Raw genomic sequence first — 14676 nt, 5'->3', positions numbered from 1 at the left:
ATGTCCACTACAGTCAAAAATTACTGAACATACAAAGAGGTAGGAAAATGTAACCCACAATCAGAAATCTTACACGCAAACACAATACCACAAATGAAAAATCAGCCTTCAAAAGAAGGACAGGAAAAGAAGAAAGAGAAAAAAGGAAAAAACACAGAAGGGTCAAATAGTATCTGTTACAAATAGTAGACATAGCAAGACTGGTACCTAAATCCAACTATATCAACATTCATTGTAAATAAACATTCCCAAACTAAGATCGTCAGAATAAATTAAAAATAGGTTCCAACCATATGCTCTTTACAAGAGATGGACTTTCTTTCTTTCTTTCTTTCTCTTTCTTTCTTTCTTTCTTTCTCTTTCTTTCTTTCTTATTTTCTTTCTTTCTCTCTCCTTCCTTCCTTCCTTCTTTCTTTCTTCTTTTCTTTCTTTCTTTCTCCTTCCTTCCTTTTTTCTTTCTTTCTTTCTTTCTTTCTTTCTTTCTTTCTTTCTTTCTTTCTTTCTTTCTTTCTCCTTCCTTCTTCCTTTCCTTTCCTTTCCTTTCCTTTCCTTTCCTTTCCTTTCCTTTCCTTTTCTTTTCTTTCGACAGAGAGAGAGAGAGAGAATCTCAAGCAGGCTCCATGCCCCGTGCAGAGCCTGATACAGGGCTCCATCTCAAGACCCTGAGATCATTACCTGAGCCAAAATCAAGAGTAAGACACTTAACCCACTAAGACACCCAGGTGCCCCCCCTTTTTTATTTTAAAGATTTTATTCTTTAGTAATCTCTACACCCAACATAGAGCTCAAACTCACAATTCCAACATCAAGAGTCACATGCTCCCCCACCGAGACAGCCAGATGCCCCAGGGACTTTTTAAGACACAAGAGGGTAAGAATTTGCCTGGCAAATATTAATCATAAAAAAGCAGGAGTGGCTATGTTAATGAGACAAGTAGATTTCAAGACAAAGAATACTAACAGAAATAAAGAGGGACATTTAGAATGATAAAAGGCTCAATTCATCAGCTAGACAGAATAATCCAAAATGTATATTTGTCTAATGAAAGGGCTTCAAAACACAGGAAATAAGCAAGCAGACTTCATTCTGACTAAAGGAAAAAATACACAAATCTATAATTACAATTGGTTATTTTAATAGTCTCTCAGTAACTGATAAAACCAGAAAAAGTCAGACTACAGCTGATTTGAGCACAATCCACCAGCTCTGACACTACAGAACACCTCACCCCCCAGCTGCAGGATGCCCGTTCTTCCAGACCACATGCAGAACATTCATCAAGACAGGCTAGATGCTGGACCGTAAAACAGGTCTCAGTAAACGTCAGAGGACAAAAATCATACAGAGTATGCTTTCTGAACATAAATGAATTAGAAATGAGTAACAAAATAGTATCTGCAAAATTCCCAAATATTTGAAAATTAAGCAACATACTTCCACATAAAAATATAAATCAAAGAAGAAATCACAAATAAAAGATAAAAATACTCTGAACTAAATGGTAATGAAAACAAAACATCACAATTTATGGGATGCAGTGTGGAGCCATACTTTGGATGAGATGTACCACAAGTCTAAAATGAGTGATCTAAGCGCCTACCCCAAGAAGCTAGCAAGAGCAATAAACCCAAATTAATTGGAAAGAAATTAACAAAATGGAATTAATGATATAAAAAACAAGAAACTGATTGTTTGAAAAACTGAAGTTGACAAGCCCCTACCCAGCATGATTAGGGAGAAACAAGAGAGAAGCAGAAATTATAAATATCAGATTGAAGAGGGGTACTGACCATTAATTACAGATTCTACAGACATTAGAAGGAAATTAGGGGAACACTATGAGCACATTCATGCCAAATAAATTTAAGAACTTAGATTAAATGGATAAATCCCTTGAAAAATAAACTCCTAGTACAAAAGGAGCACAAGCTCCTTTCACCAGAAGCGAAAACTTCGAAGAGCCTGGACCTATGAAATTAGCTGAATAATAATTAAAAATCTTCAGATCAGAAAAACTCCAGATGGCTTCACTGGTGAATTTTATGAAACACTTATGGAGTACACAATACTAATCTTAGACAAACTCTTTCAGGAAAGAAGGGAAAAGGTTAACTGTTGCAAAGTAATTCCAGAAGCCAGTAGGGTCTCGATACCAAAAACAAGTAAGGACATGGCAAGAAAAGCACACGCCTGTATCCCTCATGAACACAGATGCAAAAATCCTGGACAGTATTTTAATACATCAGATCCAGTCTTACAAACAGAAGACCATGCAGCATGATCAAGGGAAGTTATCCCAGGAATGTAGCGCTGGTTCAACATTCAGAAAGATGTACTTCACCACATTAATAAAGAAAATTTCTATGATCATATCAATAGACGCAGAAGAGCATCTGAAGAAGTTCAGCAATCATTTATGATCAAAAGACTCAGCAAAGCAGGAACAGTAGGGGCCCTTCTCAATCAAGGAGATCCTAAAAAGCCTACAACTAACACCACACTTAATAATAGTGACAGGATGCTTTCCTCCACAGGTCAAGAACAACACAAGGGGTGTGTGCTTACACCACTTTCATGGAACACTGTACTGGAGGCTTTGGGCAGAGCAATGAAGCCAGAAAAGTAACAGTGGAAGAAGAAAACCCCCTATTCAAAGAGAACATGACTTAGAAAATTTTAAGGCATCTACCAAATAAATAACAGAACCAATGACAGAGTTTAGCAAGGTTACAGGACATAACGTTAATACAGAAAAGTCAAGCTGTATTTCTCCACAATAGCAACAAACAAGTCAACCAATGAAATAAAACCTAGAAATTAAACAAATGAAAATAAGAAACCAAGCAACCTGACTTTAATACTTACCAGGAACCTAAAGAAATAGACCAATGGAAAAGACCACAACAGGGGTGGCAGACTTCTTTTGTAAAGGAACAGTTACTAAAGATTTTAGTCGTAGCAGGCAACCTATAGTTTCCATCCCTCATTCTTTCATTTATTTGTTTTTCAGTTTATTTTTTCAGTTTATTTTATAACCCTTTAAAAATATAAAACCCATTCTTAGGTTGTAGGCCATACAGAAATAGTCCACAGGCCAGATCTGGCCCCTGGGTTGTAGCCTGCTGACTCGTGGACTAGAGTCTAGAAACAGAACCCTCCTTATCCAGTCAATTCCATTCCTAGTTATTTATCCAAGAGAAATGAAAATTTATGTCCACACAAAGATGTATACAAAAATGTTCACAGAAGCTTTATTCTTAATGGCTCCAAACTGCAAATCACCACAACCTCCATGAATAGGAGACTCGATAGGCAAATCATGGTGTACTCACACGATGGAATACTACTTGGCAATAAAAAGAATCGAGCCCAGAAATTAGATGGATGAATCTCAAAAGCACGCCATAAGCAAAAAAGCCCTGCAATAAAAGTCCATGCCACAGGATTCTCTTTATACAAAGTCTGAGAACAGGTACAAGGTGAAAAAGATCAGGAGTGACTGCAGGAGTGGGGTGGAAGGACAGGAGAAGGGAGAAATACAAAGGAACTTTCTGGGATAATGGAAACGCCCCATATCTTGACAGGGGTGTGGGCTACACCCAAATTCATGGGTAGTTATGAGTTTTGACAAATGCATTAATACTTAAGACCAGTGCATTGGGGCACCTGGGTGGCTCAGTAGTTAAGCCTCTGCTTTCAGGCCAGGGCGTGATCCCCGGGTCCTGGGATCGAACCTGCATCAGGCTCCCTACTCCACTGGGAGTCTGCTTCTTCCTCTCCCACTCCCCCTGCTTGTGTTCCCTCTCTCGCTGGCTGTGTCTCTCTCTGTCAAATAAATAAATAAAATCTTAAAAAAAAAAAAAAAAGACCTGTGCATTTCACACTATGTACATTACATTTCCAAAAATAATAAAACAGCAAAACATTTAAAAATTAACAGGTCTGTAGTAGGTCTTTAACTCCAGATCCCAACAGTTGACCTTCAGTCGGAAAGTAACAAGGCTGACTGGGTTTCCTTACAGGTATTACTCTTCAAAATAGTCACCTGGGAGACTTATCTAATCAAAGTATTCAATGTTACTATCATGCAAAACATTCATTCAGTTTGTCTTACAGAACACAATCAGTTACAAAGTTAAATGTAAAAAAAAATATGACTCCCACTTTGACTTTAAAGAGATACGTAATTATAGATAAAAGATTTAAGGAAGACATCAAAAAGGTACCACTAATTTTGAACTAGGTGATAGCATCCTCATGAACAATGTTTTCTTCTCTAGATTTTCAAAATTTTGTACAATAAACAACTATTTCCATTATTAGAAAATATTCTCCGAAAACATTAGAAAAGCAAATGTTCTGTGGTTATCTCAAAACCTTTCTCCAAGAAAGCACGAGCCACCTAATTGATCTTCTCTGAAAGTTTTTCAGTAAACCCAGGCACCACGCTAAAAACTATGAGCACACCACCTCATTCAATCAGCACAACAAATCTCCCGGACAGATATTATCATCACCCCCCCCCCTTTAATCTACACAATTCTCAAAGGCAGGTACTATTATTATCCTCATTTAAAAAACAAAAAACTAAGACCCGGAGTGATTACATAATTTTCCCACAGCTCATAATTAGCGGAGCCTGGGTTTGAACTGAGGCAGCTTACTCCAGAGCTCTGGCTGTGCTCTTAAGCAAAGACCTGCAGTCAACGTGGGGAAGGCAGTGGCGGCGGCAGTGGCTGCTGCTACTGCTATGAAGAGGAAGAAAGAAAAGAGGAGGAAGAGGAAGATCAAGTACTACCTGTAGTCAAGCCATTTAATATACACATACAATCTCATTTAATTAAAAGGTTTGAAAAAGAAATTCATGAATAATTTTTTAAAAGATTTGAGAGAGAAAGAGCGAGCCTGCAAGAGTGGGGGGGAGGGGAAGACACAGAGGGAGAAGCAGACTCCCCACTGAGCAGGGAGCCCAATGTGGGGATCGATCAAGGACCCCAGGCTCATGACCTGAGCAGAAAGAAGATGCTTAACCAACTGAGCCACCCAGGCGCCCCAAATTCATGGGTAATTATGGAAAGTTAGGCACAGCTGTGAGCACCTTCCATTACGATCATGGATATGATTACTGAGCTGGCTTAACATTTTCCCCCAAAACTGGCACCTATTGGAGCTACACGCAACCCACATGCTGCATTCAAAGCTCTCAGTCTTCTCATTCCATAAACTGACCACTGATTTTCATTGTAACTTTAAAAAAAGGCCAAATTTGGATTTACTTAAAATTCCCTTATCTTCTTGGCATTAGTTCAAGGATCAGATGAAAGGATCAGATTACATGAAAACAAGAAAAGTATCAGACAAATGTACAGTATTATTTCTCTTGCTATTAAATATTAGAAATTTCCTATTATCATTAAAAAATAGAGGAGGTGGATGAGTCATTCATTCCTTTAATAGCCAACTTGGCTCTATTATCTTCACGCACTATATTCCACTAATTTCTTCCTTTAACACACAGGTTCTCAGAGGGTGGTCACAGATCAGCACAACCAGGGTCACATGGGAGCTGGCAAAAAAAGCCAATTATTAGGTGCCCCTCCAAACCCACTAAATCAGGAAACTCTAAGGAGGGGTCCAGGATTCTGGGTTAACAAACCTGCGGTGATTCTGTTGGACGCTCAAGTCTGAGAATCACTGCTTCCTCCTATCTGACCAAAATGCTGGCTGACTGGGTCTAAGGGGTCTTCACCTAAATCAAAGCCTTTACCCCTTAGGGGGAGCTCCAGGCAATAGTAAGCTCTGGGTTTTCTGACCACTTTCCAAAAGAGAAGAATAATCCAAAAATGTTATTAAAAAAAAAAAAAGCCCCCTCTAACCCCTTGCGAAGATGGTGTACCACGCAAACTACTTTGGACCCTTCCAGATTGGTTACTTCTAAGAAAGGACTAATAGGATTTCTAGGGTCACAAAAGCACATTTTTATCAACCTTAGATTCTGGACCCTTGGCAACACACATCGCAACACCACCCTCTTTCTATCAGCGCCGACCTTCCTCTGCTACCTTCTCTATGCAGAGCAACAACTCTAAATACCTGTAGCTTAAGTGTACAGCTTCCAATTCCCACTTGAATTTGTCTTTTTTGCTTTCCTTCTAAAAGACAAGCATTTGGGTTATTTTCACTGGAAAACTAGAACATGCTACCAAAGAGATAACATACCAGGTTCTGCCACTGTTGAAGTTGAGACTGTTTCCTTTGCTCTTTAAGTCATATCATGCCTTGTTAGCATTAATGCTATGCTGTTGAAATAGCTTATATTTTCTATTTTAAATAATTTCTTTAAAAGCCACAAAATTAGGAATAAGAAAGTAGAAATAATCACAAACATTGAGAAGGTCTAAAATTATATTAAAAAGTTTTGCACAACTCTAAGCTAATGAATCTTAAAGCCTGGATGAAAAGAATTTCTATTTTTTTAAAAGATATATTTATTTGAGAGAGAGAGCGAGACAGAGCCCGAGCGAGCATGGGGGAGGGGCAGAGGAAGAGAGTCACAAAGAGACCCCGGAGGAGCGCAGAGCCTGATGTGGGGCTCGATCTCACGATCCTGAGATCACAACCCAAGCCAAGACCTAGAGTCAGATGCTTAACTGACTATGCCACCCAGGCGCCCCAATAAGAATTTCTATTAAGATATAAATTATAAAACTGACCCAAGAACACGCTGCACAGGTCAGTGATGAAGAGACCCTCAGCCAGACTATGTGGGATCCAATCCTGTTCTGCCACTGTACTTAGTCAACTTTCCTTCATTCCCTCCACTCTGTGTTCTTCCCTTTCTTAATCTGTGACATGGAAATAGTACATACTACCCACTTCCTGTATTTTTATGAGAAATAAAAGTAAATATTTTTGAGTATTTCTCAAAATTAAACTTAGACTTTTCTTTCTTTTTATTATTTTCTTTAAAGATTTTATTTATTTATTTGAAAGGGAGACAAAGCGGCAGGCTGAGGGAGGGAGAAGCAGACTCCCCACTGAGCAGGGAGCCCAATGTGGGGCTCAATTCCAGACCCTGGGATCGTGACCTGAGCCAAAGGCAGACACTTAACCAACTGAGCCACTCAGGCATCCCAAATTTAGACTTTTCTTAAAGAAAAATATACTGACTGACCAAAGACATCAATTGTCTAAAAGGTCCAGGATATACAGAAAATAGCAGGAGTGCTGTCAAAGATCTTCAGTCACCCCCAAAGAAAAAAAACCTTTAGGCCCATACAGTTGTACAGGTGATGTCTCTCAATTCCTCAAGAAACAGATCATTCAAATGCTAAACCATTTCAGAGAAGAGATGTGAAAGGTTTCCAAACTCATTTTGACCAAGTTACAGAACACTAATACCAAAACCTAACAAAACACGAAACAGAACTATGGCTCAATCTCACCACTGATTAGTGAGAAGTAAAAATTCTAAATGAAACATTAGCAAATAAAATTCAGCAATACATTAGCTTTTAACTTCACAATTACAGAGATGGTTCGATTTAATATTAGGAAACCTACTGAGGTAATTTGTCACATAAATAAAACAGAAGAGAAAAATCACAGGACAATCATCATAGACATTAAAAAGGAATTTCATAAAATCCAACAACTAATAAATGAGGATTAGATTATGCTCCAATTTAAAATGGCTGCAAACCAAAGCTCACATCATATTTAATAAAAAAAATACTAGATATACCTCTATTTAAGTCAGATACAAGACAGGGAAGTCCAAGAACATAAACACTGGCAGAAACACTGGCAAGAAGAAGATGAAAGTATCAGAAATGCAAAGATGACTGTCTACTAGGAAAACCCAAGAGAATCACCTGAAAAAGTATTAGAATAAATAAGAGAATTTCATAAGGTGGCCAGGATTACCAAAGTAACATATATGTATGTTATCACCTTTCCTGTACTACAACAGTAATCACGTAATGAAAGAGAATAACTCATCTAACAGCAACAATAAACCCACTGATATGTGCAGAAATAAACAATAAGAAAAGCGTATCACCTATATAAAGAAAATTATACTATGCTTCCGAGCAACATAAGACTCCATGAAAAGATGTAACTTGTATGTTTAGAATGACTCATGAAGGCACAAAACTATTACAATACCAAATTCCCTCTTAAATGATTTATAAAGTTTAATACAATCCCAATCAAATTCTAAGATTTTTGTTTGTTTTTAAGAATTTGAAAGACAGTTCTAAAGTTTACCTGAAACAGTAGTTCTCAACCCCAGCTGCCGTGAAAATCATTTGCGGAACTGTAAACCACAGCAATGCTCACACCACACCCCAGAGAATCTAACTTAATTGGTCTGCAGTGGGGTTCAGGCACCATATTTTTAAAAATCTCCCCAGGGAATTCTGACGTGCAGATAGGGTTGAGAACGACACATCTAGAAGAGTATCTTATAAGGACGGCCAAGAAAATACTGGATTCTTGAAAAAGAATGAAGAGCAACTCCATCCATCATGTACTGAAGTTCATTATATAGGTAGTACAGGACGTTTCTGGCACAGGATAAGAAAAAATCAATGAAACAAACAAATAGTCCAGAATTAGACCCAAATTTTGTATATTTGAAAACTGAGTAAAATGTAACAAAAATGGTATGTCACGTTACTGGAAAAAAAAAAGCTGGATCAGCAATATCTAAACAAATGGCACTGGGATGACGACTACAATTTGGAAAAAAACATACAGCTAGAGCTCTGTATCTCACTTTGGCCACAATCAATTCTGAGTGAACTACCCAAGATATAAGGGGAAAAAAATACAGAAGAATATTTCATAATTTTGGAATAGAGAAAGCATTCCTAAACATAACATAAAACTCAAAAGCCATAAAAGAAAAAATGGATAAATTTGTTTCTATAAAAACTGAAAACATCCATTTGGTAAAAACACAGAACTATCAAATTGTAAACCCAAGTGGCCATACTCCTGGTAAAACAGACTTCAGCAAATAAAAAAGAGGAGGAAAAGCTTATTTATTAAAAGTTTTTAACTTTCAATGTACAAAGAATATTAAGAATTCAAAACAACAAGAAAAAAAGGAAACGCAACAGAAAAACAGAAGACATGAATAGTACAATATAAATGCTCATGAATTCCTGAAAAGACATTTTTGCCTAAGAGAATGGCAAATCAGCAAAAGCATGCCATCAGTGTTGATAAGAATCGGGGGTGGGGGGTGGGGTGCGGTGGGACAGAGACTCATTCACATTTGGTGAGGGTGTAATCTGCACAATGTTTATGGAGAGTATTTGACAATAGCTATGCTTATCAAAAATGTCAATATCCATTAATCCAGAAGTCTTGCTACCAAGATTTTTTTTTTCTGTGAGTTATGTGATAGAGTTTTATTAAGCAAGGACACATAAAAAGCTCTCTGGGGTCAGAGGGGTCCTAAGAGGGTTGCCCACTCTACCAAGAAATTTATCTAGCAGATACACTCAGCTGTACAAATATGTATTATCAAAACTGTTATATCAGCAAAACACTGGAAACAACCTAAATGTACAGCCATCAGGGCATTAGTCCTATAAATTAAGATATACCCAAATCAGGGACCACCACCATACCATACCCAGTAAGAAGGACTGAGCTCGATCTAACACAGAATTTCTAACTTATATTACAGTGGCAGGAAGGAGGTATGTGTACATACATACAGGGCGGGGCAGAGAGAGAGATGTCATATTATACCACTCTTTATGTTTAGGGGAGATACACACACACACACCCAACTCTCTACGCCTCTATATGCACAGATCATCCCCAACAGGATAGATCAGAAATAGTTGTCTTTGGTGAGAGAATCTGGGAGAGCCAAACGTCAAGAGTTAAGGGAGATTAACTTTTCAGTTCTTACTCTTACTGCCTTTTTCTTTTTTCTTTTTTTCTTTTGTGGCTTGTTGTTAAGCCGCGTACAGTATTACTTTCTAGAAACAACACTTTTAACAAAGCCTTTGACCCAATAACCTTACTTTTTAGAATCTATCCCATGATGTGTGTGGATATGCCTACACAAAAAGATACATGCATTGCAGCTGTACTAATGAAAAATCAAAAACAATCCAAATGTTCATCATCAGAGGAGTAGATCAATAAATTATGATACATCCTATAATGGAATACTTTGCTATCAGTAGGAAAACAAGGGAAACCTGTGTGCGCTGATAAAGAAAGGCAAGTAGGGTATATACTGTTACATAAAGCAGCAAGGTGCTTATGTAGTTGGTTCCACTTCTTATGAACATATTTGTATAGAAGTGGTTATCTGGGAGTGCCTGGGCAGCTCAGTTGGTTAAGCGTCTGATTCTTGATCTCAGCTCAATCAGGTCTTGATCTCAGGGTCCTGCATTCAAGCCGTATGTTGGGCTCTACAATGGGCAAGAAGCCTACTTAAAAAAATCAGAACAAAACAAAAAACCAATGAGCAAAAAAAAGAAGTCGTCGTAAGGAATGAGGCTGGTCTTTTCTATTATTTGAATTATTTTATAGGAAATCTGCATTTCCTTTGTGATAATTTTTTTTAAAGATTTTATTTTATTTACTTGACAGAGAGAGCGAGCACAAGCAGGCAGAGGAAGAGGGAGAAGCAGAATTCCCGTTGAGCAGGAACCCGATGCGATGCGGGTCTCAATCCCAGGACCCTGGGATCATGACCTGAGCCGAAGGCAGACGCTGAACGACTGAGCCACCCAGTTGCCCTGTGATGATAATTTTTAAAACAAAATTATCTTTAAAAAAGTTTCTTTTCCCCCCTGTGCATTTCAAAATCTTATTTGGATTAAAATGAACTTGTCTCTTGCTCTATTTGCCCATCACTATTAGTTCTTTTGTCCCACCCAAAGGCCATGACAACCCTTCCAAAAAACACCAGTCCCTGTCCTTCCTTCACCATCAGCCTCTTTGGGATACCTACAGGGTGGGGACGACTGTCCCCACAACACTAATGTGACTTCCTTTGCACACAGTGAACACTCACAGAGTGTGTTTGAAAGACAGATCACTCTGTACACAGGAATGAAACCCTGAGCAGCCAGAGGAGCATGAAATGACAAAGATATACCAACAGAGCCCAGACTGCAGGAAACCTGCCAGAACCAATAAACAAAACAAACAAAACCACTAGATTCTTCAACAAATGAATTGTAAGGATCCTAGAGATTACCAGATTCTTAAGAGTCATATCCACTGAATATAGTTACTCTGATTTGGGGAAAAAACCCTATAAAAACAAATTAGGACACATGAGACCACTGGAAATCTGACTTATCTAGTAGACCTTGATGACATGAAGAAATCATTCATTTATTTGCATGTGAGAATGGCGCTGGGTTTAGGTCTACCCTATCTTTTAGGAATACACATTATCAATGGCTCACCAAGTATGGTCAAGGAGCCCAGATACATTTTCCGGGGGAGGGGGTCATGATGTCAAAACTATTTTCATAAAATACTAAGACATTATTGCCTTTTTTACTCTCATTCTCTCACAAAAACATACAGGCATTTTCCAGAAGCTCTGTGACCTGTGGTATCACTGTGCTTAATGGCTAATGGAATGTGTACTTGGTTTTCAAAATTCTGTTTCAGTATTTAATGTGCCAAATATTGATAGATATAATCCACATTTTAAAGAAATCTCCTTGGGGCCTCAACAGTTGTTGAGATTATTCAGGAATCCTAAGACCAAAAATTTTGAGAACTCTTGCATTAAACTACTATGTCTACCTTTGCATAGGACTTAAATTCTCCAAAATAAAAAGTTTTTTTGTAAGGGGGTAGCATGGATTGATGAGTGAATTGGGAAAGAGCAAACATCAGGCTGACGATGAGCCCTAAAGCCACAGTAATGTCTTCTCAACCTACCTCTCGAAGGCATGGGCACCCACAGACCCCTCTACAAATGCCAGGGACAACTAAAATTTAAGTTCCCATTCCCTCCCCTTTAACAACACTTCAAAAGAGATAAATGCAATTTTAATGTTTGGAATTCCAGCTGACTATTGAACAATGCGGGGGTTTGAAGCCCTGACCCCTGCCCAGTGGAAAACTGGCATAAAAATTGTCACTTCCTAAAAACTTACTAACAGCCTACTACTGCCCGGAATTCTTGCCAATAACATAAACTGCTAATTAGCACATATTCTGTATATGTAAGATACATTGTTTTCTTACAATAAAGAAAAAAAAACACTAAGAAAATCATAAGGAAAACACATTTACAGTACTGTATTTATCAACCCCCCCCAAAAACAAACAAACAAAACAACCCATGTATAAGTAGACTTGCGTAGTTCAAAGCTGTATTGTTCAAGGGTCAACTGTACTTCATTTTTATTTAAGTTAAAAACGAAATTGTCTCCTTACCTAACACAGTCCCAGGGCTTCATCTGCACCTCCTAGTGCCCATGACAGCCTTGCGGGGAAACTGCGTGCTACTCTAACTAGTCCTTCTCCTTCATTTGGACTAATCAAATCCGAGAAACAGCCCAAACCGTTCTACTGTTCTAGAATTTGCTGTTGCAAATACTGCCTGCAACAGGTGCTCCAGTGGCTGCCACTCCTTAGTGGCCTTGTCTCAGAGCTGCCGTGGCGTCTGCTCCCACACTGGGGGTCTACCTGCACTCCATTTCCAGTTGTTCCCTATCTACCATGGCACCTGCCTTCCCTGTCCTCCACGTTCAGCTCCTACTCTACATGCCAGCTGCATGGCTGGTGGCGGAAACCCAGAGCAGTGCTCCCAACCTGCAAAGGCCTCGCAGCCACCTGGAGGCTCTGAGGCTCCAGTGTGCCGGGCCCCACGCCCGGGTTCTGAGTTCTGTAGCTCTGCACTTCAACCAAGTCCCTGCTGCCACTGCCACCACCATCAGCCCTCGGACCTCGCTCTGCGAACCATGACTGTGGAGTTCCTTCTGGGACCTGAGGGCCCGCACCACCCCCCGCTCTGCCGCCTCTCCCCTCTCCACGGCCACTTGCTGACTAGCTTGGAACACAGCTTCTTGGTGGGTAAATGGAGACTGTGGCAAAAGATGCTTCACCGGGTGAACATGAAAAGGAAAAGGTATACCGAGTAAGAACTTCGTCAGTGGATAAAGGACAGGGACAGCAGCCTTCACCGGATTCAGTGACACAACAGAAAGCAGATTCCCAGCCAAAGCTGCCTCTTTCAACCATGTGGTCCTATTTCCACCGTTTTCCTCAGAGGCTAAAACCTGGCCATCCGTCCAAACATGACCCCTGTGTTTGCAACAGTCTGACATGCAGGCTATTCTCCTGCTGGCTTCAAGAGCTCCCACTTTAAAGACAGGGGCAGAGATTTTATCTCTGGGTTCCAGATACCAAACCTCCCTCTTCTACATCTGAGGGGCAGGAAGAGAGACTGAAGGAGGCCAGGAACGTGCCACATCGTCCCACTTCACTGCGCTGCTTGCTTGGAAGGAAAAGCTCCCTGCCCCCACTAGTAGGAAGCATTCAAACCACTTAAGGTCACTTACCTTGGTCATGCCTCCTGCCTGCGCTGTGTTCAGTCCAGCGTGACCGGCCATTTGTGGTGAAACCTGTGTTAACGTCTCGGCCAGCACGCTGCTCGTGGCCCCCTGCATGGCCGGAGCAGGGTATGGCATCCCAGCTCCCCTTCCTCTGCCAGCGGCCCCAAGAGATCCATTCATGACTTGCGCCTGTCCTTGCTGGGCCTGGTTCATTAAACTATGGCCAGAGTTACTATTGAGGAGGCCTGGGTGGGTCTGGTTAAAGTTAGCATTCATGCAGATCCCAGGTCCCGTCTGCGACGTGGCAGGGCTGCTGGTCACCAGCCCCACTTGCTTTTGTGCTTGCGGATTCAGTGCTTGGGAAGCAGGAGGAGTGGGCCCAGAGGTGCTGGCTGCCTGTTTGGGCAGGCTGGGGGCTGCAGAATCTCCCTGGTTCAGAGGGCTCTTGCCCATGGCACCCAAGCTGGCCATGTTTGCACTGTTCGGCTGCCCTGGAGCCTGGCCGCCAAGGCCTTGCTGCACGGGGCTGCTGGCGCTAACATTTCCTATTCCTGGGTTGATACTGGAGCCGCTGCCTCCGCGCAGGAGCTCCGACAGTTGTTTATGTTTGGAAGCAGCATCTGGAACAAGGTTCCCACTGTTTAAAAGGCTTAATTCTCCTCCATTGGGGATCAGCTCATCAGGAAGATCATTTTCCAAGTCAAACAATGATCCAAAATCTAGAAATTAAACAGAAATGGAAATGAGAAACTAAGCAACCGTAACAGCTTTCCAACTATCATATGTTACTACGATCTTAACCTAAAGGAACACTTCACACAAACGCTAGCATGTCTTTTTTTAAGTGTTTTTAAATTTTATTTATTTATTTATTTATTTAAAAGATGTTATTTATTTATGTGAGAGACAGAGAGTGTGCGTGAGAGATAGCACAAGCAGGGGAGCAGCAACGGGAGAGGGAGAAACAGACTCCCCACTGAGCAGGGAGCCCAATGCAAAACTCGATCCCAGGACCCCGGGATCATGACCTGAGCTGAAGGCAGACGCTTCACCGGCTGAGCCCCCCAGGTGCCCCAGAACGTTAGCATGTCTTAAGAGTAATGTGGAAATGAC

At 40.4% G+C, this 14676-nt stretch overlaps 1 protein-coding gene across 1 annotated transcript in view; it reads right to left on the bottom strand.

Annotated features, from left to right (window-relative positions):
* The window catches only part of LOC103668810 (CREB binding protein), a 122111-nt gene that overhangs the window by 85595 nt on the left and 21840 nt on the right, over positions 1–14676 (bottom strand). Inside the window, exon 2 of the mRNA XM_040635409.1 lies at positions 13570–14282. Within this exon, the coding sequence (XP_040491343.1) occupies positions 13570–14282 (713 nt within the window). The remainder of the gene's footprint in view (positions 1–13569; positions 14283–14676) is intronic.

This window comes from Ursus maritimus, unplaced genomic scaffold (genome assembly GCF_017311325.1).
Source record: "Ursus maritimus isolate PB19 unplaced genomic scaffold, ASM1731132v1 scaffold_2, whole genome shotgun sequence".
Classification (NCBI taxonomy): Eukaryota; Metazoa; Chordata; class Mammalia; order Carnivora; family Ursidae; genus Ursus; species Ursus maritimus.
The sequence above is the reverse complement of the archived record's forward strand: the minus strand, read 5'-3'. Positions and strand labels throughout refer to the sequence as shown.